Source organism: Haemorhous mexicanus, chromosome 19 (assembly GCF_027477595.1).
Source record: "Haemorhous mexicanus isolate bHaeMex1 chromosome 19, bHaeMex1.pri, whole genome shotgun sequence".
NCBI classification, from domain to species: domain Eukaryota; kingdom Metazoa; phylum Chordata; class Aves; order Passeriformes; family Fringillidae; genus Haemorhous; species Haemorhous mexicanus.
In genome coordinates, this window is record NC_082359.1 from 3080242 (window position 1) to 3107797 (window position 27556).

Sequence of the window (27556 nt, forward strand, 5' to 3'; positions counted from 1 at the left end):
TATCTGACCTCACAGGGTAAGCTGGGATGTCTCCAGACCCCCAAAACAGAGCTGTGTTATGCTGTGCATGCCATGCAGGTACTCTGTGCTGGGAGCCAGAGATTTATTTGGAGTCTCACCACTAACCAGACATTTTTCAAATGTATAGTCAAACACTGGGGAAAGGGTGTGCTCACAGTTCCCACCTCTAAAGCATGACAATGCCCAGAACAGTGCAAGCTACTGCTTTTAGCTGAGTGTCCCCAACAGCAACTCGTGGACAGAGCTCCCCTGAAAACTGAAGAAAAGTCATTTTCTTCCTTAAAATCATGAATGCATTAGCTACCAACCTGAGCCAGCATTTAATGTTAGCTAAACATTACAATTTTATCAACTGTTCACAATATAAGGCAATTTTTCTGTGAAATTCTGCAAAATTACAGGAGTCAACAGTAGCTGTCAAACTTTATGTAAACATTTGAGCTCTTCCTCCACAACATCCACCTTCAGACCAGAATGAAATCAGGTTGCTGAGGACATACAGTGAATATCCCTGGGAAGCTGTGTGTTAGATTTTCAAAACTCTGTGGTTCTGAGGAGCAAAGTCATGCAATGATGCCTGATTAACCAGGAGGTCATCCAAAGGCTGCTCAGACTGCCAGGCAATCACTTGTGTTCTTTGTCTTCATCCAAATAGCTGAATAATTTCACTGTATTTTTGTAGCAACGAATGACAAAGAGGGATCTGGGCAATCCTCAGTGACATCTTCCTTGTTTGTTTTTCATCCATTACTATTATCCAGAGCCAAAACCTAGACACCAAATGAAGTTTCTCTGTCTTCCATCATATTATATAAAAATCCCATCACTTGGTGGACACCAGATACTTCAAAACATACAATTACTTTAATACATACAAGTCTTCAGCATTCATTAAATACAATTAATTCCACGCTCTTTAAAATACTCTATCACTGTGTTAAGGTTTGCACTGGTATTTCTGAAGTTTTGATTGGATCTGGCCTATGCAAAGGATCCTGCAGGGATTATGCTGAAGAGCATCAACTCTCCTGAAGAGCAGCAATTCTGCTGGAATCCAGAGCGTTTGGGGTTACAGCCAAATGAAGCAAAGATCCTGCCAGGAGATGAAGAAGTGGCAGTGGTGCCAGCCCAGGAGGCAGAGCAGGGTGGTGCCAGCCCAGGAGGCAGAGCAGGGTGGTGCCAGCCCAGGAGGCAGAGCAGGGTGCTGTGGCACTGCAGGGGTTGCTCTGTGCCTTCCCCTCCAGCTGCCAGCCCGAAGTGTCCTGAGGCAGAACCTCGGGGACAGCGCAGTGCCACCAACGGGTGCAAAAAGGAGCTGGGAACGGTGGCACTGCCTGACTGAGCCACCAGCATCTTCTTTCTACACTTGATTCCCCAGGAAGCTGAATGAGATAAAAAGAGGATCTATTGCTTTTTGCTTTGAAGTGTTAAATCTGTCTTTTCCTGTGTCCCCAGCTGGTACCAAACTTATGGAGTAGAGACAATCAGCCTGGTTTAGCTGATATCCCACAGCTGTGACTATTCTCTTTCCTGAACTGCTAACTCATGCTGCCATGCAGCAGGAATCCTATTTCTCAATGAAATCTTCAGAGGAAAGATTTATAGCTTTGCAGAAAAGCAGTCCAGAGCCCTTGATGTGTCTGCACAATGCAGCCCAGCATTCCAATGCTGAGGATGTTCCACCATGGGTTGGGCTGGTTTGTAGCACAGTCCATAGACAGAGAAGTACATTGACTCCAAGCCCACAGTAAAGAGGGCCTTGACACACCAGGGTGGGAGTTGATCAGTAAGAAATCAATATATATACACACACATAAACACATATTTTAAATATATATAATATATATAGTGCATATACATAATGTATTCTTGTGTATATATAATACAGGCATTTTGTATAAAAAGCTTCACATTCAAGTAAAGGTATATATTAAAATATCGAGAGAGGAGGACCTTTGGAAGTTAACCTTAAACACATAATCTACTGTAAGCAAAATTCTTTTTAGGATCATCAAGACAGGTGTTCCCCAGTTTCAAAATGTGATCAATTCAGAGGTTAGTGTTCCACTGACAACTGAGAAACACAACCCAATGGAAAGTGAGAAAAAGGGGGGGAAACTGATAATGGAAAGTTATATACAATATCAAATACATTGACATATGCATAAACCCTTTACTTAAGATATCCCATGTTTGGAGGGACAAAAGCAATGTGTTAATTTGAGTTTGTAATACAGTCCCTCAGTGCTTGTGAGTTATTTGCAATCAAATTATCATAGCCAAAGGAAAAGGAAAACTGAGTGATCAGAGTAAGAGCTGAAAATCAAAATAGTGTCATGAGCCCTAAAAGGTGGTTCACAAAACCTGATATGAAATATGGCTCAAGCAGGCTTGTTCTGAACCTAAAATATGAAATGTATCATGAGCAGAGAGAATATTGGATGGAAATTCTGAACCTCAGTTAGCCCTGGATTGGTTCAATGTCTAAATAGAAATTCTCTCTCTTGAAATCCCAGTAGCCTTCATCTTTAAATTGTTGAAATTATGATCACAAAATCAGTGAGTAAATCACTCTGATGTTTTACAAATGCAGATGATGAAAATACAATGTGTATCTAATTGTGTAAATCTACAAACCATCAGTTTTGCTTGAACAATGCAGTACAATTTCAGGACTGTGATGGGGGGTTATGCAAAGTAGGCATGGCAAAACACAGCCACAGTCAGGAGGATGATGCCATTGATGTTCACAATGTTTCTCCACAGTGGCACTTCACTGGTGTCTGTCAGTTTCTTCTTCAGTGCCTCTTCTTCCTCCTTGCTCAGTTTGGGGCCCTTCTGTTGGTCCAAGCCACAGAACCAGTTGTAAGCTTTCCTACAGCATCCTGGGTCCTGCTGGTTTTCCTCATTAACTGGAAGGAATAACGCTCTGGTCAGGAAAGGTGAGTACAGATCATGGCACACACAGATCTCTGGCACTGAGAGCATTCCTGCTCTGATTTATGGTCATTATTCAGTGGAAGCATTTTAGTACAAAACAGCACAAGAATCCAGTTAATATTGTGTTTTCACAGTTCATCTGGGAAAAGAGGGGAGGGGTTTTCTGCATGTTCCAAGAGAGCCTTCTGCAGAAAACACTTGGGCCTTTTGCAGCCCAGAGAAGCAAACTGTGCTTCAAAGCTTAAACTCCATTTTTTCAATACCTTCTACACTCTTAATTGAAAGACAAATAAAATAATTTGAGGATACTGATGAGAAGGAGCTTGGGAGCAGAACCAGAAACCCAGTAAAGAGAGCAGGTGGGTTTGCAGTCTGCTTTCATGGTGCCTTCAATCCTGACCAGAGCCCACTACTTGCAGGTGAATTCCCTCCCAGTGCTGGAATCACACACAGGTCTGCCAATGCACAGCATTGCCAATGGTTTAGTCCTAAAGCTGCCACCCAGATACCAAAAGAACAAGATTTCCTCCCTTCAAATCCACTTCACTTCTGATTTACACTCAGCTTGAGAGATTGGGAAAGGCAGCTCATGAGCCCTTTAAATTTGTGGGGGCTGAGGATTTGTTATTGGGGAGAGGGAGGATGTCTTCAACTATCAAGCATGTTCCTTCAGGAATGAAACAGAGATACTCAAATATATGACAGAATCTCTAGGTATTCAACAGTTACCTGATTCATCATCTTTTTCATCAGCTCTGTCCTGCTCCTCATCCACATCAAGATCAATCCGTTCTTCTTTGCTGTGCCGCAAGGACCAGCACAGGCGGTGAAGCTGCCACGGAACAAAAGGACTTGAATTGATCATGGGCTGACTACACAGAGACCAAGCAGCCTGGCCAGCACCTGAGCTGGCCCTAAGGCCACAGCATGCAAAGTGCCTGGGCTGTCCCAGGCTGTCAGGAGTCACTGAAGATCTGTGACAGGTAAATGAAGAATTTCCTCTGCTTTCTTACAAGAGCCGTGTGCCGGGGGTGGCTGCAGTGTCCAGGGGTAACACACCAGGTGTGACCTGGGGCTTTCACTGGGCTCCATCTCCTGAGGAGCAGGACTCAGAGATACTCACATGTACATCAGGAATGGGCTTGGTCATGAAGGAGACTGCCAGGATGACGATGGCAGAAACCCCAAAGAGGATCAGTGCAAAGTAAAGGTAGTGAATGCCACAGATGATGAAGGGGCAGTTGGAAGGGGCCACACAGCTGCCAGTTCCATAGGCAAACTCTGCAATCATCCTGCTGAGTCCAGCCAGCAGCCCAATGATCAGGCCCCAGAAGGCACCCTGCAGACAAGGGTGTGACAAGAAGGGATCAAAATGAGTCATTTCAGGCATGGAAATGAACTCTGTCAAAGCTCTCAAACAGTTGCTGGAGGAAACATGGATGTAGTTCTGAGTTACAATGGCTTTGGAAGGTGGGTTTTAACCCAGATGCTTCCAGTGACCTTATTTACAGCTCAGTGTATGAGTCCAACTGAAAGGGGCAAGGAACAGCTCTGAGATGTCAGGCACACCTCAGGACTGTGTCCAGACCATTTCTCACAATCCATCTGGCTCCACAACTCTCCCCTTCTACAGGACAGGTTTCAGCCATGGATTGCACACCCCAGGGGCTGTTCTCATACCTTTTTACCTTTGAGGTCTTAATCCCTGACAGCTCTGGCATGATGGAACCAGCCAGAAGGTTGTGTCATCCTTCCTGAAATGTGTGTCTAGTTTACCTGCTAATGGCCCTGAGTAATTATTTAATTCTCAGTACTGCTGGTGGGTGCCTGGTGTACAGTACTCCAGCCCAAAGTGTAACACAGACACACAGGTATGTGTGGGCACAAACTGAAACATGGGAAATTCTGTTTACAGTTAATTTTTTTTTTGTTTTACTGTAGAGGTGCTTGATCATTGGAACAGCTTGCCTAGAGACACTGTGGAATTTCCACTCTTGGGGATATTCAAAACCCAGCTGGACAGGATAGGTAAGAGGTGGTTTCTGACCGAGACAGTCTGGACAGCTGGACTGTGGTTGGCTATTAATTAAAAACAACCACATGAAACTAATCACAGATCTACCTGTTGCATTCCACAGCAGCAGATAATCATTGTTTACATTTTGTTCTTGCGGCCTCTCAGCTTCTCAGGAGGAAAAATCCTAAGGAAAGGATTTTTCATAAAACATGTCTGTGACAGTGGTTTGTTTGGTAAAGCAGCTTGGTGACCAATATCCTAAATGAAACTTTCAAATATGTGTCCCACAGATTATCCTTTTAACACACTTCTTGGCAAAGTGTAGGGAACCTAAGCTTCAGAGCTATCTATGAATTCCTAGGTGACTGTTTATCTATCAGACAATGAAAGAACTTTATCCAACTCATCTCTGAAACCTCAGGCTTTGGGGAATGGAAACACAAAATCCCTGGGCTATACTGGGATTAAAATAATCAGGAAGAAATTGCTCATAACAAAAAAAAAAAAACAACCCAGTTCTCCCAATTCCTAAAGGAACAGGTGGCATACCTGTTTCCTAATTTGCACTTACCTGCTCATTGACACGCTTGCAGAAGACACCAAGCAGGAAAACAGCAGCAATGGGAGGTCCCAGGTAGCTGGTAACAGACTGAATATAATCAAAGAGCTGCCCACTCTGAGCTGACTGCACCACGGGAACCCAGGCAATGCTGATGCCAATTAAGAGTAACATAAATGCCCTGTAAACATAGCCAGATATTCAATTAGCCATCTGCTTGGAAGTATCTATGGTCTATCAGAAAGAAAAAAAGAACATCAATTAATCAATAATTTACATGTTCATTTGTATTTCAACTAGTGAAATCAATTATAATGGCAAATTAGCACTGAACAAACAAAAGAAATCCAAGTTGGGTATTGTGCATGTCAAATATCCATCAGCACATGTGAAATATGCAATCAGAACATACAAAATCACTTTTCTCCTGCGGTTATGTCCAGAGACAAATCAATAGCAGATGAACTGGAACCAGTTCATTGATGCTGCAGCCTCGTGCAGCACGGAGCCCAGGAAGGCAATTGAAAAGATTTTCCTTCGAACACCCGTGGGAAGCAGTGCCAATTAGCTCGGCTGCTTCCTGCACCCGAGTGCTCCTCCGGGAGCAGGGTGTGCTGCCCCCAAAGGAGCCGGGCGGGCACGGCTGGGCCGGGCTCGGGAGGAGCTCCGGGCACCGAGCGGGGCGGCTCGGCCGCGCTCACCTGCCAGCCAGCATCAGCTCCTTCTCAGACGGCCGCGTCCGGATTTTGGTGTAAATGTCCATGGTGAACAAAGTACTGGCACTGTTAAAAATGGATGTCAGGGAGCTCATGAGGGAGGCCAGCATGACTGACAGCATCAGACCCCGCAGACCTGGAACACAAAGATGGGAACGGGGAGGAGCGTGCCGTGGACAGCCTCAGCACCTGCCCCAGCTCCTTGCCCGACCCTTTCCATCGGCCAGCTCCCAGCGTGCCTGCCACATTCATGTGCCCGACATAAAATCCTGCCTGGCATTCCCTTGCTGGGCAAGCAGAGCTTGCAAAAAGCTATTTACAGCAGTGCCAGGGAAACTCTTGAGCTTTTAGCACGTAGGTACTTCTTTAGTGGATTCTGCCAGATTAAATAAAATTAAATGAATAAAAAGAAAATAATATTAAGCAGGCTTTTCCCAACAGTTATAAAAATAATTCCTTTTGTTTGCAGGAGAGTGCTCACTTGCTTGTAGAATACTTGTGAACCAGGTACTTGCCAAAAAAACCCCAAGTTTCTTTTACTATCTGAAAACCAGAGTAAGCCACTTTTCCAGGTGGTCTGGTCTGGTCACAGAGGATGGGGAAGTACTGCAGGATTTTAACAACAGTTGTCAAAGGATGGGAAAGTACCAAAGCTATCAGGGAAGTGCCATGGTCTCTGTAATATCATACCCTGGCTTTTTTGCCTTATGAGCCAGCACCCATCCCTTTGGGGTTGGCAGGAGGACCACAGGAATAGGCCTCCAGCTCAGAGATCCTGGCAGAGAGTCCTTTATAAATCATTGGCCAAGCAGGTTATTTTTTACCTTCACAAGAAGGGAGCTCATTTACCATTTCAGCACACAGCATGTGCCAGCTGAGAGCTGACACTGTCAGTGTGAGCTATTCTGCACCTACAGCTAATTCAGACAACCCCTTTGGTTAATAGTACATAATCCTAGCACGAATTTTGGAGCTAAGTATGGGTCTTGGACTCCCCTTATCACTTGTTTTTACAGTCTGGCTTTCCTAAAACAAAGAAACAACAAATACAGACAGTGTCTTACCATTTGGCATAAGCTCCACTACCAGTTTTGGGTAAGCAATGTTTGTGCAGCCCACTGAGGTGCCACAGTAGCTCTGGCAGATTTCAGGCACAACACAAGCCACCACATCTGAGGAGAGGATAATGAGACACTGAGACAAGGTCAGGTAAACAACAGATGCTCCCAAATTAACAGAGCTTCTAGAATGTTTCTCTGTGTTGAGCCACTAGATTGACACATTTGACTTCATCCTTGGTTTGCTGGCAGGGAGGAAGGTGATTCCAAGCCTCTTTCCTTCCCTTCCTCTCTAAAAAATACTGACAAGTGCTGCAGGTCAAAAGAAAATCTGCACTCATTTGTCAGACCAGGGCTGAACAACACAAGGAGACCAAGTAGAAAAACAAGCAGAGGAACACAAAGCCCACTCCCTGCAGCCTGAACCTCTCTGCCTGCTGCCAAACACAGCCAAACTCTCTGCTGGTCAGGGAGACAGGAAAGTGGCACTTCCCCATGCTGCCCTTGGGACTGCCCATGGCCCACACCCTGCAGTCTGTGACTGATGGCCCTGTCCCTCCAACTGCCAGCACAGTGTCTGTGTCCTGGACAGCATTTTCTACTCATTCAGTCAGACTGGGGCTGTGACAAGCAGACAGCTGGGGAGGGACCCTGTGGAATTTCTTTCCCCTAAAGCAGACAGCAATAGAATTAACAGAAACCTGTGATCAGGGAAAAGAGGAAGGCCTGTGGCTTCTAACAGTGCAGTTACCTGAAGGTCCCTGGACTACTTGGATGAGAAGATGACAATCTCACAGGTATTTTGGGAGGGACAGAGATTGGCAGTGAAAGGCAGGCAGCAAGAACTTGGCATTTCCATATCCATACCATACCTGGGTACAAAATCCTGCTGATCATCCCAGGCATCACTATGATGAACATGGGCAAGAGTTTGAGGTACCCACACAGGATACAGCCAGCCTTCACATGGGACATGTTCTTGCCAGAGAGACATCTTTGCACAATGACCTGTCAATGACACATGGCAGCTATAACATCTCCATTGCCACACCGTGCCAGGTTCCACACACAAGGTACCTCTTAAATTCTGTGATAGCAAAAGAGCCTATTTAGCATTTCTGCCACTAGGAAAAAGGAAAACTACATGAAAATCAAAGGATATGTTTGAAATAAGTAAAGGGAAATAATACTTATCTGGTGTGTGTTTGAGGGGTAAGACTTCTCTCACAAGTTTTTAAAGCAGACAGACTAGACAGACTAAAAAGCCAAAAAGGAATAGAACATTTAACTGAGCAGTAAATACAGTTACACTGAGGACTTTGTTAATTTGTTGAGAAATCATGAAGATGATTAACAATTATGATTAACAAATTAACAATTCAGGATGCAGAGAGATCATTTTTAGAGACACATTCACATGTTGCAGGAGCACGAGCACATTTTTCTTTACTCGTGTCAGTGTGATCTCTTGAGGAGACTGGACAGTAGGTTTTAGAGAGAAGGAAAGATGATTGGGGAAGAGTCTCCAGGCTGAAACACCAGACATATAAAGAACATCCCCCCAAGACTATGCAAGCAAAGATGAAAGCTGCACATATAGGAAACAAACTTGTCTTACTGAAAAGAGAATGGTCTCTAGACCCAGTCTAACAAGGGTCATTTGTTCCATGGCTTCCTTAGTAAGTGTTCACAGCACAACCTCTCTGTGTTTTGACACATGGTCACACATCAAAAAATGAGAAAGGAGGCAGACACGGTATCTGCTGGGCAGAGGTGTGCAGGAAGGTTTGAAAGAACACCCATTCCACTTTCCTACATGTGAGAGATGCCTTGAAAGCAGGAACTGAAAAGTCACTGACCAGCCTTGAAATAACAGCCAGGTCTGTGGCCCAGCTTTGCATGGCAGGGGAAGATCACCCTGGAGCACAGAGCTCTGTGTTTGCCTTAGCAAGGCGTGGGGCTCCCACCTTACCTGGTCAGTGCACCAGTACCACATGGCAAGGATGCTGAGGCCAAAGAGCACCCCTGGCCAGGGCAGGTCCCCGCTGGCCGGGTCCCGGAAGATGTGGAAGGCGTCCCTGCGGGGCGTGTAGCACGCGGGATCCACCGCCGTGCCTCCGTAGGAGGTGTTGGAGGGAATGGCTGCCATGTACTTCTGCATGAAAGCCTCGTAGCCTCCTACTTCAGCAAATGCTGAAACACACAAAACCAAAGGAGCAGTAAAGGATTTATTACTGAAACCTCGGAGCTTGAGAGCGTGAGGAGAAAAGCCTCCTTGATGTGGACATAAAAATCCTGTCACGGGATGCTGTTTGTTACCTTCCACATTCACTTGTGCTTGGGAGACAGAGCAACTCAGTGACTAAAGATGCCTGACTTTTGGCAACATGCCTGTTTTCTTCCCTGATAAATAGATAGAGGAGCTGAAACCCCCTGCTTAAGGTAACAGTTTCACACTGCAGGATTCATTCCTGTAGCCACTGCAAGACTTGTGGCCGAACATTCCAGTTTAATTCATCTGATTTACTTACCAAATCCCATGAGAATAAAGGATCCCAACACCATGATGAAGGTTTGTAGGGTGTCTGTGTAAATCACAGCTGCAAGGCCACCTGATGGCAGAGAAGTCAGGACAAATAAGTTAGCCCTGGGCAAATGTCTCAGTGGAAATGCTTTTTTCTTTTTTTCCCTTTTCTCACCACCTCTGTCTTTCTAGGACCACAATAAATAACCACCCTTTCAGGTTTTCATTTCTCCCTCTTTCTCCACTTCTCTTTCTTCTGGTTCCTTCAACATCTTTGATTTATCAGACTGCTCTGCAAACTCACCTGTGATGGTGTAAAGGGCAGTAATAGAAAGCAGGATAATTATGGCCAAATAAAGATTCAGCCCTATGGCCAGCTGGATAAATACAGCCCCAGAGAAGATGTCAGCCTAAAAAAGAAAAAATGGTAGGTTCAGCCATGTTTAGGTTCATGGTGACATATTATAGTTCTATCATGAGGGCACTGAAATATACAACTCTGCCCCTTGTAGTACTGCACACACCAATCAAAAATAGAAGCCATTTTGTTCACCTGCCAGTGTCCCCTCAGAACTGTGGAGTTCTTAGCACCAGAGGTGTAAGACTTCCCAGAGAATTCCCAGGCCTTTTTTAACAGGGTTCTTTTCTCTAGACAGTTACCTCACTGCTCAGTATTTGGGCACTAAGAGACAGATTCAAAACCAACTGTGTAAAAGAGAATGTGAGTTCCATTTGCTGCTCTGTGCAGGGCTGGACTGTGTGACACCTCCAGGACAGTTCTCTTCCTTCAGTGCCACCCCACAAATCTCCTTCCCTTTACTGCTCACATGTGGTGTAGCTCGTCCTGCTGGCTCAGGACAAATGGTGCATTTGCATTAAAGGCAAACATCTTATATGGTTTCTATTTGTAAGTTCCTGTCAGAAGAATTGACAGCAGTTGGCTAAGAGAGGAAACCTTTAGCTCTTGCATAAGGAAGGAATTGCTCAGGTTTCAGAGTAACACTGGGCTGTTAATCCCATTAAATCAGTCCCTGATTTAGAGATAATTGGCATCAATGTTATTTACACAAGTTTGCAATCAGAATAATCTGCCCCGGTGCACTTGTGATGCCTTACTGTAAATTATGCTTTCATTAGAGGCTGTTCCTGAGCTTGCAGCTCACGGGCTGCTCTGCTGCCCCAGCACCCCGGGAGGGCCCTGCACAGGGACTGCCATCCTCAGCTGGCAGCAAGCCCCCCTGGGGGTCACCAGCTGGAGCAGACACAGCTCTGCCGAGCCCGGGGCTAAAGCCTTCCCCACCAGCCCTGCGGGGGCTCCAGGGGCCGGGCCGGGATCCCAGCCCAGCCCCTGCCCCGGGCAGAGCAGGGCACACCCCCAGCAGGGATGGAAGCAGCCTGGGAGATGCCAGAGGGAAAAACCATCTTCATTCCCGGGACGCTGAAAGTGAGAGTGCAGGGCAGGAGCTCGCCCTGCTTCCTGCTGAGGAATGAGGGAGAAGCCCGACCTCTGCAGCCCCACAGCTCCCAGCTGCCTCTGTGGAGCAGAGAGGGATCACAGCAGAGCCCCCACTCCCAGAACTGCCTCTGGAGCAGATTGCTTAGAGCCTTTCATTTGGCACCTGTAGCTCCTACCCCAGTGGCTGCCAGACCTTATCCTTTGCCCCATTTCTCTGGGGTAATTTGTTTCCTATCTTTTCACACCACTAATCAGTCCATGTTCCAGACATTCCTTTTATTGTTCTTGGCTTTAGCTTAGCCTACATATCATTCAATATTGATGGGCCTAAAATTATTCCCACAAAGAAATATATAATGTATAGTTAATTATTGAACATTCTGAGAAATGCATCGGCTTCTTCAAATTGCTGAATTATCTTCCAGTTTCACTGCTCCTCCTCCCCAGTAAGATTATTGCCTTCCAGTATTTCCCTGTTTCTCCATTCAAACTCTTTTATAGACAATCTTTAGCTAATCTCTAATTAGAGTCACTCTTTCCACTACAGGCTGTCTCTGCAAAGCAGGGATCACAAAGCAGCAGCTGGCCACACAGGTGCCAGCTGAGTTTATCCTGTGGGTGCCAGAGCAGGGGCACCTGCTCTAACCCCTGCACTGTGCACTCCTAGGAGAAGTTATTCTTCTCTTCCTCTTCCCCCTGGGAAGTCTTTGCCCATAGATTTCCTACTGAAATTATGCACAATGAACAGAGAGAAAACGCTGTAACAGATTGAGAAGTTCCAGTTTACGATTTCTGGTTTCTTCAAAAACATTCAGACCTTAATTCCTTTTTGTCATAACTTACCCTATTACTATCCATCAAGACTTCATTTTTACCAGGCCATTTCCTTTGGCATAGTGACCAATATCATCAACACTAGTGGCTAAAAAGCCTCTGCAAGCTGCTGTGGGCACTACTCACTACTCCTGCTTAGGGAGCAGGAACAGGCGAGGTCCCTGTATCAGAAATCCTTTGGGCTCAAAAATCCCACGTGTCCTGATTCCAAGGATGAACTCCTTGCAGCATGTCCTTGTCTGCCAAGTGGCTGATTAGCCACAAAGCAAGGTAAGAAATCAACAAAACCCACAGAAAAGGTGCAGGGAAAGAGAAATGGAAAGGACATTGCAGAGGTGTGCAAAGGGAATGTGATCCTCACAGGGTGCCAGAAAGCACAGCAGGACTCACACCTGGTATGTGATCCTGCTCCCTAGAAAGCATTGTTATAATTATATTATCAAGTACACTACATAATATTTCAACACAGCAAGGAAGAAGCACATGAAATAACCACCCCAGAAGCAAGAGATGCCACTCTTCTGCAAGGATAAGAGGCAGTGAGAATTGCTGGTGCGTGTGACCTCCCATTCAGGACAGGACAGCAGCCCATCCTTCCCAATCACACCTCAGAGAGCCCCAGAGATCACAAGGAAGCGTTTGCCAAGGGAAGGAAAATGCAATGGCCTTGTCAACACACGGATGTGTCTGGATATCCAGAGTCTCTGTGGGGAGGGAGCTCTGCCTGTGCCTCTCCCCCCAGCACAGCTCCCTGCAGCCCCCCAGGGAACAGCCCTGCCCTTCCCTCCCTGCTGTGGGCATGGTGCTGCTCAGCATGGCACAGCAAAACCTCCTCTGACAGCACCTGAAACCTCCAAGGACTGCCTGCTCTGCTGACCTGAATCACACAGAGCAGGTCAATCAGTGCAGGGCTGACCCTGCCCATCCCAATGCAGCACAGGAGGCAGCAATGCAGAGACCTGTCTGTACACTGCAGGAATCTCACCTGGGCAGGCACAGACACTGCCAGAGCTGCTCAGGGCAGCTGGGGGAAACAAAAGAAATGCTTAGAGGAAATTGAACACCACGTTTTTCATCTGCACAGCACAGAGACCCAGCTCCATGGCACTTCCCCACAAACACCTGGAATAAAGGGGTTGGTGGGAAGCTGGGGTGGGCCAGTGGTAGAGTGGAGCCCAGGTAACCTGCTGCTGTATGGATCCTTGGCTGTGGAGAGGGTGTTTGATCCTCTTGTACACACTGGGGCCCAGGTGACCTGCTGCTGTATGGATCCTTGGCTATGGAGAGGGTGTTTGATCCTCTTGTACACAAGGGAAGCTTAAATGCAGAACCTGTTTTTCCTGGAAACAGGACACTCCAACTGAAACAGTGAAAAATCCCATAATCAGAGCCTCAGGCTTGACACAGGCTGGAAGTCAAAGCTGGATAATAAATTCAGAACCTGTGTAGCACCTTGATAGGCTCACCACTACAATATGTGTTGCTGAAAAGGGCTGTGAGTCTCTGACTGGAGGAGTTTCTCTGCTCCTGGAACATGCAAAACTCTGTTGTACCCAGGAGTTCTGATTCTGGTAGTTGAGCACAACTACAGCAAAGTCTCTAATCCTTTTGAAATATACAGAAATCCAGCTCTGAGGCCAGCTCATGCTACCAACCTGTTTAATTTATAACCTTGCTAAGGATCAGTTATAATGTGAGAATGAGAGCAAAAGGCCAATCTTTTAGCTTAAATTGCACTATTATCACTCAGCTCCCATTCAGAGGGCAAAGACTAATCTGCCATGACAACTTCTGCAAAACAACAGACTGAAGTATGCCTGAACTGTGGACTTCCTTAGAAGCTTGGTACTTTCAAGACATATGGAAAATACCAGCCCCCTGTACTACTCCACAGAAACACATCCATTTACTTAATAAACATTAACTTCATAGTACCTTAAAGTTTACACCAATCACTTGTTCATTAAAAGAATCTCTCCTCTTCCCTCCTTTCACCTCAGCTGTTACAATTTCCCTCATTTCCATTTCCCCACTCTTCCATTTTCTAATTCTTGTTATTCTATTTTTATCCATTGTCCCCTTGCTCTTTTCCCTCATCTATATTCCTGATGGCATGTTCACCAGTGGATACTAAAACAGATAAATATGAAATCTAGGGACAAAAATTCCTGCCCTGGGTTTCACAGACCCCTAAGGTAACAGATAACACAATACAAATTTCCCTCCACTCTAATGTTTTCTAGAAGAGAGCAAATGTAAAAGTAAACCCTAACATTTTAAAAAGAGGGCAAAGCACAACAAGCTTCAAGAGACACTGCCAGGAAGAAAGAATCTTGGATTGCAGCAGTCTCACTGGACAGAATAAAGAAAACACAAAACCATACTTTTACAGTTGTTAATTCAGCCAAGAGCTCCAAACCTGAAATGGCTGAGCAGTTGTAAGAGCAATATTGTAAAAGGGCATTTCTTTTCTTTACATCAGTGTAGAATGGAAGACATTGTAGAAGTTTCACTTACTGAGATCTTTGTGAAAACATAGATGAGGAGGGACAGGAGTGACAGGTAGACCTGGATCCGCTTCCCACCAAAACGCTTCCTCAGGTACTCTGGCATTGTCACCACCTGGGGAGGCAGAGAAGCTTTGAGATAATGGGGAGCAGCTACAAATGAAATGAGAGCAAGACTTTTGGTACCCAGGTACTGTGAGAGTGGAGCACAGAATTAGGAGACTGCAATTGCAGTTTCAATGAAGAGCAGCTCCAGGAATCAAAGGAGAACAAGGAGAGAGCACCAAGTACTTCTCAGCTCAGGTCTTAGAACAGAGAATCCTCACTTTCCAAGTACACAAATATAGCCAAGTGCTGCTCTGGCACACTGGGATCTCGTGCCATTCCTAATGAGCTTGCAGCACTCCAACCCTGAGCTGCAGAAATGAGCAGCAAAGACCAATGAAATGGAGTGGTTTGACTTACCCCAGCCTTGATGTAGATGGGCACAAAGATCCATCCTAGAACCACCACAAATACCAGAGCCTGCAGCCAAGACAAGATCAGCTGAATTAGCCTCCTGTCTCTAGACACTGCTCCCAAAGACCATTTATCACAGCCAACAGCAGCTGGAGACCACTGAATCACAAAAACCTGGGTACTGCAGGGGTGGGGAGGTTCTGCTCTCTCCTCTGATTTACAGTTGAACATTTGGGGATGGAATCTTGGCTAAAAACTTCATCAGGTATAATGCAGCCTGGGTTTCATGCTAGCTGTCCCACAGAAGCACACATGATGTTGTATTTTCTACAAAACCAGCTGATTTCTCCTCACAGGATTGCTCTCTAGTATCAAATCTCAACTCCACCAGGGGCACCAGACCATCCCAGCTCTCTTCAGAGCAAGCCCAGGATGGTTGAATGCTTTACAACAATTTCATAGACTGTACAGGATGCATCACAGGCAATTTGTAACATATTTTGTATTATTATATTACAATTTAATAATATATTTTGTGTGTCCATGTGTATTCTGTGAACTATCTTATAGCAGTGCCACAGTTTGCTGACTTAAATGGCTGGAATGCTGTCCAATATCGAGTTCTACATCCTTCAATCAACAAATACAAAACAAATTCCTGCCCTCAGAGCTGCTCTCTGTATTTATTTTGGCCACAGGACTTAGAGGGCTTTTAAACTGTACCTTTTAAGTTCTGCCCTTAGGTCAAAACTGTAAGATGGACAAGAAATACTGGGTCAGCTTCTGCTGTCATTCTGATACAAAACAGAAATCATTGGGATGGATCAGGGATACCCAAGGATGACAACAGTCAAACTCGGTATTACTTCATTCCTTCTGTTAAGTGTGTTAACTGTGCCCCTGGAAGTCATGAACTCTGCAGGGTCTGCTCAAACACCCCCAGACATCATTGCTGCTGCCAACCAGCCACTCTGTTCACTCTGTGCTGGGACAGGCCCAGCAGGAACCTCGCAGGAGATAAAGTGTTCGAGGTGTTTGGAGAAGGATGTGGACCCTGGAGATTTGTGGTCTGTTTTGATTTGCTTTGTTCTGCTGGAAAAAAAAGGAGAATCAGGTCTGCCATAGGCCTGATACAATCCAAAAGAGGGAGCTGACAGATAAACTGCACATCTCAGTTCATTTTAAGCTTTGTCCTTCTCCTTAAACATTTGTATCACACCAGCACTTGATTATTTGCAGCAACCATTTACTTGCTAAGGAGCACAAGCCAAATCCCCCGGGGTGGGGGGGTTCTTTCGCTGCTCAGAAGTAAACGCGAGGGAAGGATCGACCTGTGGAGGCTCATTCAGCCCTTTGTGCCATGGCTCATTCCCTCCCCGAGGGTGAATTAGGCACAACAACGACATTGCCAGCCGCACCCTCGGAGCTGACAGCACAAGGAAATGCACTGCAGTGGTTCAGGGAGTCTCCGTGCTGCTGCAGTTCACACTGACCCTGCACTCCGGGAAGCTCCTTTATCTATCAGTGGAATATACAATGATGTACGATAGCTCTACCCTGTACGGGAACCGGGAGCAAAACACGAGCATAATTACAGGAAGGAGAAGGTAAAGAGGAAAAGATTTTTGGAATGCAGGTGCTTGTGGAGGATGTTCAAAATTCCTTATAGCCTGGGAAGAAATCAAAGCCTCTTCAATAATTTCTACATAGCAAAATGCTGCAAAAATTACCATGGATTGCCTGATAAATTCTTCCCAGCATCCTGCAGTCTGAAAATGTTGTTCACAAATACTTTAAAAGTAATAAAGATATTTGCATAGAGAAGAAAATCCACCAACTAATTTGGTTCAAGTACTCTCTAAAATCCTCAACTGAGAAGTGTCACCTTTTCCAGTGGCTTAGACAGGTTAAATACCAGATACATTGGCTCTCAGTGGTCTGTGCAGAAAACAAGTGTTGCCAAGCACAAACTTTGACAGTCCTAAATTACTAGGCAATGTTATTTTGATGAAGCTCTGCAGATAATCCAGATGTCACAAGTATTTCCCTGACATATATGCCACTTACATTCCACTCGTATCCTCCAATGGCAATTCCTCCAGCTGCTGCTGTTCCTGCTATTCCCACAAAGTGCCCACTGCCAATGTTGCTGGCAAACAGAGAAGCACCAATCTGCAAAGAGAAAAAAAAAAAAAAACAACAAAAAATTGGCTCTTATGTTCATGGGAATTGCTAAAAAGTGCCCTTCATTTGGCACATTGAACTCGTGCCTGTCTGGGGTGGTGCTGGTGACAATGACTGACAATCCATTCCTTGAGAGCTTTCAGGACTCCCACTTATTGCTCCCACTGAAAGCAGAGCCCCCAGCAATAGTAAGAGAGAACAGGATGGTGAATCAAATAATTTCCAGTTGAGTCAAAAAATACATGACACCAATACAGATTTTTAAATGCTTGCAAAACTTGCCAAGCTGGCATTGGGATGATATGCAGGCAATCAGGGAAGAAGACTGTGATTTCCTTGTGCAAGGAGGAAATGAGCAGGGCATCCCCACCTGTCCAACCTGCACTCCCTGCTCCACGTTGCACAGCCTGTGCATCCCAATGTGCCCCTGGTGAGAGCTGGACTTGGTTCACTTTTAGCCAAATGTATTTGATTACTGAACTAAATTCTGAGAGCTGAATAGCAGGAATGTCTGCTGAGAAAGTAGAAGCTAGGAGCAATAGTAAATCAGGGAGTTATATTTAAGAAGTGCTGGATCTTTAAGACCCCCAAATATTGCACTGATCATACAACCAGAACACAGGGAGAACATGGGAATTGATGAACAGGGAGAGATTAAAAACAATGAAAGGGTCCTTGGTTTACAGACAGGCAGGAGCCATTCACAAAGATCTAATTCTTAATCAAGTACCTTAGACAATAGAAAAGATGAAAAGGAATGAGCTCCATTTCCTCAAAATGAGCACATTAAAGGCAGCAGAAATACCCAGTGATGATTTACTGGGTCAGGGACTGAAGGATGCAAGGTGAGAAGTCAGGCATGAAAAAAGAGGTTGGATTGGATTGAGTATTGTGGGCAGAGGACAAGGAAGCTGGAAGAGTTCTGAGATGAAAAAATGAAGTGAACATTTCTTTAATCTTCTTTATTTTTTTTCTTACATCCTCTGAAAGCTAAAACAACAAGAACAATAAACAGGGTTAAAAAGAAAACCACATAAAAAGCAGGCAAGGGAATTTCTGCTGACCTCTTCCCATACTCTCATTTGAATCATGGAATGTCCTGAGTTGGAAGGGACCCACAAGGATCATTGAGTCCAACTGAATTGAACAGCAGCAAATATTCATTCAATCAATGTGTCTGGGAGCACAGGGACAATCACCTGGGTTTTGGGAGGATGAAGAATTTCATCCTAGAAATCCACCTCTGCAGAGCAGATTTATTCTACAGAGCTATGCCATAGCCAGAAATAGCAACCACACTCTTCAACCCACAACCCTGATCTGATAACAAATAGATTATCCCCCCCTATTTTTATTTGCAACACACAAATAAAATTCAGAGGGTTCCACTCTTTCTTTTCCAGGCTTGCTGTTTTTCTCTTCCATCAGTTTGATCTCCTGTTTTCTTAAAGTCTTCTTCTGCAGACAAACTGTTCTTTTGCTGGGACAGGAAGTTTATGATTCTAAGTTCTCTCAGTTCTGGATTTAGGGTTTTTACACATTTCTAAAAGCCAGTTGTGCCCTACAGAACTGTACCCAGGTGGTCATATGACATTTCTACAGAACTGAGGCTTTTGCAACAAACATTGGCAAACAAAAGAGCTCTGTTTCTTCTAACCTCTTGGTGACAGCAACAGTTTTCCAGAAATGATAGTGAAGAAAAAAGTGCCACTTCTACCAAGCATTAGCACTGTTGCCCCATGCTTTCCTTGGAGATAAATAATTAAACTTAAATCTAGGTTACTAGAAATGCAATCACCAGAAAATATTAACCACATTAATCTCTGATTTTATTGAATGTGTTCTCTCTCCTGGCTCAAAAGCTTAAAGGCAGATCCAAGTAACAGAAGTAGCTAAAGAAGAACTTTGAGAACTGACAGGCACAAGCTTTGGCTCAGTGCCTGAAACCCCAGGACATACTGCAGGCAATGCTGCTGCTGCTGTGTTCTCAAATTTATCTAAAATAGCATTGTATTGAAAGGAAAACACCAAACCAAACCAAACCAATGCAAAACTACCAACACATTCAGGACCAGCACAAGGACAAAACAATGTGAAGGCAGATCCCACATTTACATCCTAATTTTTTTCTCTGAATTAGAGAACATCCAGTGCAGCACAACTTTAAGATCAACATATACTAATGATGGATGCAATTTTAAAAATAAGTTTCAGTTATGTCAGATACCTGGGAAGGGAGAACATGGCTTCATAGCCAGGAAAATGCAGATTACCCTTAAATCTGCAGCATGGTCACAGCAAGAAGAGTGCTGACCAAATACCCTCACACCCCATTGGCTGCTGATGCAGAGGGGAAAGAGAAATTTCCCATCTGCCATATTTTAAGGATGAGGAAAGAAGGCAGATGGGCTCTGGGCCTGAGCTGCCTTGCTGAAGAACTTACTGCTGGGGGATTTTTGTACTGGAATTCTTGATCTGCCATTGGTAGAGCTGCTGAACATCTTAAAAACTCTGGGCTGAAACTGGGAATGGCAGAGGGAAGCAATCTTCTGGAAGTGTTCACTGCTCTCAGAGAATGTGTGAGTGAATTGACTTTACAGACAGACCTAGGAGGAAAGGTGAAGAAGAAAGTTGGTTGAAAGGGACAAAAGCTGCTAAGAGGGAAAGAGGATGAAAAACCTGAACTAACCTGAGGCAAACGTGGAACATTAACTCTTTTAATATATTTTAAGAGGTCAGGCCTTAACAAGAGCACTCTGTTCAGCAGAAGTACCACCACCCTGAAACAGACGATGATCACTGTGTTTTTTCCTGTTATTCATTAACTCTTTCACCTTGCTCTTCTCATGAAGTGGAGGATGCAGTGACATCCTGGCCCTGCCATTCCCAGCTGGATGGATGCCCTGGGCAGGCCCGTGGCAGCAGAATGCACAGCCTGTGGCTCCTCTCCCTGCCAGGACACCCCCCTGCCCCCTGCCCACCCTCCTGGAGGCATTAGCTCAGTGCCAAACCTTTTCCCACTGATCCTTAGACCAGCAGGGGATCCTCTCACCCCACAGGGTCCTGAGCCATCCCTGGGGTATCACTCCTGCAGAAGCTGCTTCTCAAATCCCTCTTCCCTGACACATTTCTCATTCCTTGAGGCTGTTCATGCTTTTCTTTACCCAACAGCTCTGCCCTGCAGCATGGGACTTTACTCTGATGCAAAGGCATTACTTTTCCTACCTGAGTTTTTTGGGATCACCCTCAGACCCTTTGGAAGTTCGGTCCAAAGCAATATTACTGCCACACTTCCAAGGCTCTGAGACCCAAAGAAGGAAGTGTGGGGTTTTATTCTTCTTTACCAATTAATCTGATAATCATGAATTGCATTATTACCCAATTAAACCATATCTTTACAATTCCCAGTGTACTAAGCAGGAGGGAGGGATGGACGGACAACAATCATCAAAATGTCTGTGCTCCAACAAACCTGGAACAGCTCAGGCTCAGGAGGATTTGACACCTCCCCACTTGGTACTCTGAGACAGAAACACCTCCCAGCCAGCTGGAAAGTCTCACAGATTCTGTAGAAATCCATTTCACTGAACTTCGACTTCTCTATCAGAGCTTTGCTTTCATTACTTCATTGTTCCTTTTACCCTGAAAACTATTGATTTAACACTGTTTTTTCTTTTTTTTCTTGCATGGAACTTGACAAGGTAATTTTTCATTCTACTTTACCTACGAAAAGGAAATGCAAATCTTATTCACAGCAGAATTGCTGTTCCTTGTTCCTCATAGCAGTGTCAGATTCAGCCAAGTGGGCAAAATCCTGAGACTGTGTAAAACTTACCTGGCTGCAAAGATCAGAGAAATCGTGCCAGTGGTCAGTTCTGATGGCCACAGAGATTAGCTGTGCACAGCTGAAGCAAGAATCCATTGGGTTTTTTTCCCCTAATTCTTATCTGTCTCACAAAGATCTGAATGTACATGACCAGAAACAAGCTGAGTTACATTTCTCTCTGGAGTGCCCTTGACCCTGCACTACTGCTCAGTAAATCTTTCTAACAGAGCTGGCTTCACATGCCCAGCAGATACTCTTTGTCCTATTCATGCCTCAGGAACTGAGGTGTAGAAGGTAACCCATAATTTTGTGCAGACAGAGCTGTCTGCAAAACTACAGAACCTGGAGAAGAAAATTCAAAAGCAGGAAAGCTTCAAAAGTTTGAGGTTTTTTAATTGTGCATGAAGGGCTGTTAGTCCTGTGAGAGTGGCTGCTACCAAAGCTGACTGCTCTGCAGGAACAGACACTTCATGTCCTACAATGGCAGGGAGCATTTGGCTGAACCCAACTCCTTCATCTGGCAAAGGAAGCTGAAGTTGGCAAGGCCCATTGCTACAGAGCTGTCACTTGCCTTGAACTTCTCTGTGTCTTTTTGGAAAAAGCAGAGCTGATTATGAGGGTTTAGAGAGCCATGAGTCTTTCCTGAAGACATTTCCCTCAAAGCCCAAGAGACCAAGACCAGTTTCTTGAAGGTTCTTCTGTCAATTTCTATAACAAGACAGTGGAAAGGGCACAGCATTTCGTAAGCATTTCTTCTGTTATGACTCACCACCAGCAGATTTCAGTTTTGGATAATCTGGGAGAATGCTCTTATATACCTTTATCCCTAATTAACCATGGAACTACTGAGATGGCTCAGCCACTGCACAAGGGCAGTGATTCCAGTGAAGTGAACTCTCACCTCAGCCACAAAACTATCTCTGGGCTTGCTTCTGCAAAATGCTGAGCAACTTTCCTGGATTCTGCTGGAGCAGAACAATCAGAGCCAAAGGACAGATTTGGCCCAGGATGTGTCTTGGTCCCACTTTACACATTGAGAAATCAAATCACAATCACAGTTAGCCAGTGACTACAAACATTCAAAATCCATACTAAACCAGGAATAATCTCTAGCTCTTCATTACCAGGGTCTCCTCTAGTCTACCAAAGCACAGATATGATGTGGTTTAAGTGAAGAGAACCCCTTCCCCAGCTTGTCAGTAAGAGATCCTAACAAACTGCTGAAGAGCCTCCTTGCCTCTAGGGTCAGAAAGGCCACTTGTGGCTGCCCTGCAGAGCATAGAATACACAACAACTGAAAAATAGAGTCAGTTTAGGGGATTTAAGTTTATACCAAGTTTGTGGAAGGATTTTTTTTCTTCATTTTGTTCTGTTCCAGAAAGCAATTACATGACAAGGGTCAATATCCTGAAATGGCAAGGGAGAAATCTGACAAACAAGGGCCCACTTGTGAAACAACTGCCCCCACCCTTTCTGTGGAAATGCACTGAGGCCATCCAGAACCATTCCAGGTTAGCCCTGACTTGGCACAAAAGAGAACTCAAAGCACAAAGTAAAACATCACACTCAGCTTCAGCAGTTGCAGAGCTGAGATCACATCTCTGACCAAACTTTCTATACTTTCATTGGTTTCCTCATCATTTGAGCCCAGTTTGCTCTGGGTGATTGACATCCCATCTACCTGCTAAGCTGTGAGAATTGGTGTTTTGGAATCTCTTTTTATCCAAGGCAAACTTTCCAGGGTGGTGCTGCTGACATGGTATTTAGTTTGTGGTTTTGGAGTGCTTGCTCTTTGTTTATTTTGAGTGATACGAGGAAGAATAGCAAGAAAGGTTCATTTTTATGGCATGGGAAGCCCCTCCTGGCATTCCAGAGGGAAGGATTGAAGAGGAGATCTAGGACTGTACTGAGGACTAGCACTTTGTCCACACTGAGCTCACAGAGTCTGGGAAGGAGAGAGGGGATCCTGGCAGGAACTGTGGGCTGATCCCTGTTGGCTTGCCACTGGAGGAGGGGAGCTTGCTGGCTCTGTTGGGTTTGTGTTGGCAGAGGGCTCGGTGTCAGATCCTCTCCCCCAAGGCCCAGGGGATCATTAGGAGCTCTCAGTGCCACTGGAGCAAGACTGAATTTTCCTATGGTGAGTCTTGGCTGCCTTGCTGCCTCCCTCTCCATTTACATCTGCACAAAAGGATATTCATATCCCCCTGAGAGGCAGACACAATTGCACAAGGTTAAAGCCAGCCCCCTGATTCAAGTGACAGTTGAGTAATCTGTTAGGTTTTCTTCTCTTCTCCCAGAATAATGGGTTTTATCTTAAAATAACTTGGAAACTTTCTCTTTCCTCAATCTTCCAAAGGAACCTGAATTTTCTTAGATCTGCTATATCAGATGAAGAAACCTTTTACTGTCATTGGCCTTTAATCCTTTCATGTCCTTACAGAGGCTGTCCCAATGCCTTCTAGAGGGAGAGAGCAGCTCCCTGAAGCACAGGACTGAAAGCTGGGTAGGTATTTCTGCAGCCTACTTCCAAAAAAATTCCTAAATTTTTAGGGAATCAATATTTACTCTCACTCTTCTGTTCCTGTATCTGAATCAACGTGTGTGGAGTCTGGACTTCCAAACCTTAATGAAGTGCAGAAACATTTTCTGAGACTGAATGCAAGATCAGAAGTGTTGAGGAATTCCTTTCAAACAAATGGAATCGTGTAAAACATGATTCCATTTCCTGTACTCCAGTAATACAGAAAATGCAGGTTTGTCTAAGTTGTCTGCTTTTCATAATAAAGAGACTGTATGATCAGGAAGGAATAGATAATTGTTCCTAACATCATTTCTGCCAAATGGCCTGATGGAATGGATGGCTAAAAACACTTTGGAGCTTTGACTCCTGCTCTCTGTCTTGGAAGCTAATAGAGATCCACAGAAGACAATCAAGATAAGCCACAGCTAATCTTTAAATACATTCAAAATATATTTTACCAATAACATATCAGAACATTTCCAGGATTTTTCTCCTTGTACAGACCAGAACTTGTTACCAAAAGTAGAAACAACAGAGCAATAAAGGGGAAAATTTCAGTAAATTAATTCCTGTCTGTGATTACCTTAAAATGAGCCAGCTTCTTTGAGTGCAATGAAAAGAACAGAGTCCAAATGTTGAAAAGTTTTAAAGTGGGATGAAAGGCAAAGCACTGGATTTGTCTGTACTGACTTTCTCAATGTATTTATAGTCAAACAAGTTGATCACATAACCAAGACAGCTCAGACAACTTCCCCCAACTTTTCCCATGGCTTTGTTTGTGCAGTCTGCCCTGTGACACCACTGCCTGGAGAAAGAGTTGGATTTGCAGCCACACAACGAAGCCACCACAGCCTCAGCAGTGTCCCAGAGCCCTGGGTGTGCCAGGACAGGACAGTGCAGATGCACATGCAGTGTTTGACACAGCCAGCACTCAGCACTCACCGGCCACCACACCATGCTCCGGCCAGCCAGGAAGAACCCCCCCACTGTGCCCCGGTTGGTGGAGTACATCGCCTGGAAAAAAGGAAAAAAGAAAGTTTTAATCTTATTTCAAGTGTGCTAGGCAAGCTATACACAGGCTGAGAACAAACAGCTAGCGTGAAGGGATGACAAAACACACGGGCAGGGTAAATTGAAAAAACCAGAGTGGCTAAAAAGAACCTTATGATGCAGAAAATACAATGGAATACAATACGACACTGCAATGGAACAATGATTCTTTTATCTAGGCCTGCATTAGCCATTCAAGTTTCATTCCTTCACCTTTCATTATAGTGTGAAACACTAAATAAAATTAATTTTAACCAAGGAAAATTTTCCTTCAAGTAAAAGCTCACATGAATTTTTAGTTAGGGTGAAAAGTCTTTGATTTCAGGCATCAAAATAGATATAAGGTGCAAGTTTATTTACAGAAGGTATGCAGCTTTCGTACTCCACACGATCCTGCCCCTAGAGGTATCTGTTTTCTTGTTGTGATATCAGCACTGTGCCTGATTCCCTCTGAAGTTCCAAAAGAAGAAGACAGCTAAAATTTCCTTTTTACAAACTCATGTTGTCTTTGTCAAGGGATAGGCTTTAGAGGGAAGTTTCCTCCAATTTTTATCAATGACCTTGAGCCATTATTTATTGGATTTCCATTGTCATCTCTGATGGACTTTGAACAGGTAAATAAAGAAAGAAGACTTGGGAAAATTATCCATATATTTTCTTCCAATGAAGAGGAAAGGAAGTAAATAGGTTGGATTTACATTTAACTACACACAGCAACTGGGTAAGTATTTGTCCAGTAACAATGTCCTCATGGCTGGAAAGAAAATGTTCCAGGAATTAACTCAGCACACAATGGCCTGAGAAGCCAGAGATCAGCCCCTTATTGTCAGAGATCTTTAACATGAAGTTCACTACAGCAACCGCCAGACTCTCATGGTAAGACCCAGCTCCCTCCTGCCAGACAAGGTGTTCTGGTGGACTTGAGCTTCAGATTTTTAGCTACATTTTTGGCCTCTGCTCCTGTGTTGAAGAGGCAGAGGAGAGGGTGTGTCCACCTTGTGCAAACTGTAAATTGTTGGTGCCCCTCAAAATATTGCCGGGTTGTTAGAAAGGGATGTTTGTTCTGCAGCTGACTTTTCTGCACTGTGAAGTGTTCCTGGGATGCTCCTGGAAAGCAGAGGATCCCTGAAAGGCAATCCCTCCTCTCTGCTTGTTACTGGTCAGGTGTTCAGGTGACCTGGAGGTGTTCAGGAGGGCTAGCCCTAGGGAAACCCCAATTCAGTGCCATTCCCCTGTAGCTCAATGCATCGGCCCATTCTCGCAAACGCTTCAGCTCTGAGACTCTGTTTCAGTTCTTCAGGGCTGTTTTTCTCCCCTGGCTCCAGGGGCTTTTTTTCCCGAGGCTCCGGGCTCCCCTCGCAGCGCTGCCGGCCGGGCAGGAGGCACCGAGCACCGGCGCTGCCAGCCCTGCCCCGGGGCTGCTCCCGCTCCCAGCTCCGTGGCTCTGCACCCCGGAGCCCAGGCACAGCCCCGGGGCTGCTCCCGCTCCCAGCTCCGTGGCTCTGCACCCCAGAGCCCAGGCACAGCCCCGGGGCTGCTCCCCAGAGCCCAGGCACAGCCCCGGGGCTGCTCCCCAGAGCCCAGCCCTGCCCCGGGGCTGCTCCCGCTCCCAGCTCCGTGGCTCTGCATCCCAGAGCCCAGGCACAGTCCCGGGGCTGCTCCCGCTCCCAGCTCCGTGGCTCTGCACCCCGGAGCCCAGGCACAGCCCCGGGGCTGCTCCCGCTCCCAGCTCCGTGGCTCTGCACCCCGGAGCCCAGGCACAGCCCCGGGGCTGCTCCCGCTCCCAGCTCCGTGGCTCTGCACCCCGGGGCCCAGGCACAGCCCCGGGGCTGCTCCCGCTCCCAGCTCCGTGGCTCTGCTCCCCAGAGCCCATGCAGAGCCCCGGGGCTGCTCCCCAGAGCCCAGGCACAGCCCCGGGGCTGCTCCTGCTCCCAGCTCCGTGGCTCTGCTCCCCAGAGCCCAGGCACAGCCCCGCCAAGGCTGCCCTCAGACGGCGCCCTCACTCTCGGCCCACGCGGCTCTGCCGTCCCGTCCCTGTCCCGGCGCTGTGGGCGCTGCCGCACCGCCAGCCCAGCCCTCCGCACACGGCATCCCCTCCCTTCCCAGCCCTGCAGCTCCCCCTCCCCGCTATTTCCTAGGGCATCACCTCCCAGCACGATTCCGGCCGCAGCCCCAGGGCCCCGTGGCCAAACGCCGCTCTCAGGTGCAGGCTGTCTCTGAGGGGACCCTGGCTGATCTTTCCCGATCGCATCTCTCGGCTCCATCCCGCACAAACCCCATCACTCCATCTTCCCTCCTGGTTCCATTCATCCACCCAAAGGGATGCCACCCTGGCTCACCATCTCCTCTGATGTAAATAAGTGCCCACATTTTGCCCACCACGCATTTGTTAATTATTTCAATTAAGCATCAAAATCTTTATCTAATTACACATTCTCACTTACTAAGCTATTTTGCCAAGACTCTATGATGTACCTGCTCATCAAGTAAAACAAAATAAAATCCCAACATACCCATAGTCCCACTGCCAGAACTACCAAAAAGTAGAGAACAATGACAGAGATGTCTGCAGCATTGTTGATCCTTATGATGGATTCCATCCTGGCTGCTTCTCTGGCTTTCTTCTTTCTCTCCTTATGTGCTTCTTGCAGAGTCCAGGTTAATGATAAACTGCTGTCATCACCTACGTCTTATATAATATATAACTTCAGATTCACTTGTCTCCAATAGGACACGAGTTGAAGCTGCTGCTTCTCCTTGGACAACTTTTTTCCCAAAGAGTGCTCCTCTGTCACAGGTGCTGCAGATTTCACAGCTCAGTGTCCCTGCCAAAGGTGCTCGGGGTTTTAACATCCACGAGCAGATGTCTGAGAAGGAATGACAC

At 45.8% G+C, this 27556-nt stretch overlaps 1 protein-coding gene across 2 annotated transcripts; it reads right to left on the bottom strand.

Annotated features, from left to right (window-relative positions):
* Positions 1 to 322: 322 nt before the first annotated feature.
* On the bottom strand, positions 323 to 27556 carry SLC5A1 (solute carrier family 5 member 1). 2 transcript variants are annotated; one of them, XM_059863186.1, is made up of 15 exons: positions 27186 to 27556; positions 24565 to 24636; positions 17159 to 17263; positions 15098 to 15157; positions 14643 to 14747; positions 10140 to 10245; positions 9843 to 9923; positions 9284 to 9504; positions 8184 to 8319; positions 7318 to 7425; positions 6239 to 6389; positions 5550 to 5718; positions 4085 to 4300; positions 3691 to 3793; positions 323 to 2933 (listed from the first exon to the last, which is right to left on the bottom strand). In XM_059863186.1, exons 1-15 carry the CDS (start codon positions 27270 to 27272, stop codon positions 2710 to 2712), a joined length of 1944 nt encoding a protein of 647 aa, XP_059719169.1. In that variant the 5' UTR covers positions 27273 to 27556; the 3' UTR covers positions 323 to 2709. The 2 variants fall into 2 exon arrangements, with proteins under 2 accessions (XP_059719169.1, XP_059719170.1); XM_059863187.1 differs by lacking the exons at positions 14643 to 14747; positions 15098 to 15157; positions 17159 to 17263; positions 24565 to 24636; positions 27186 to 27556 and adding an exon at positions 10496 to 10678.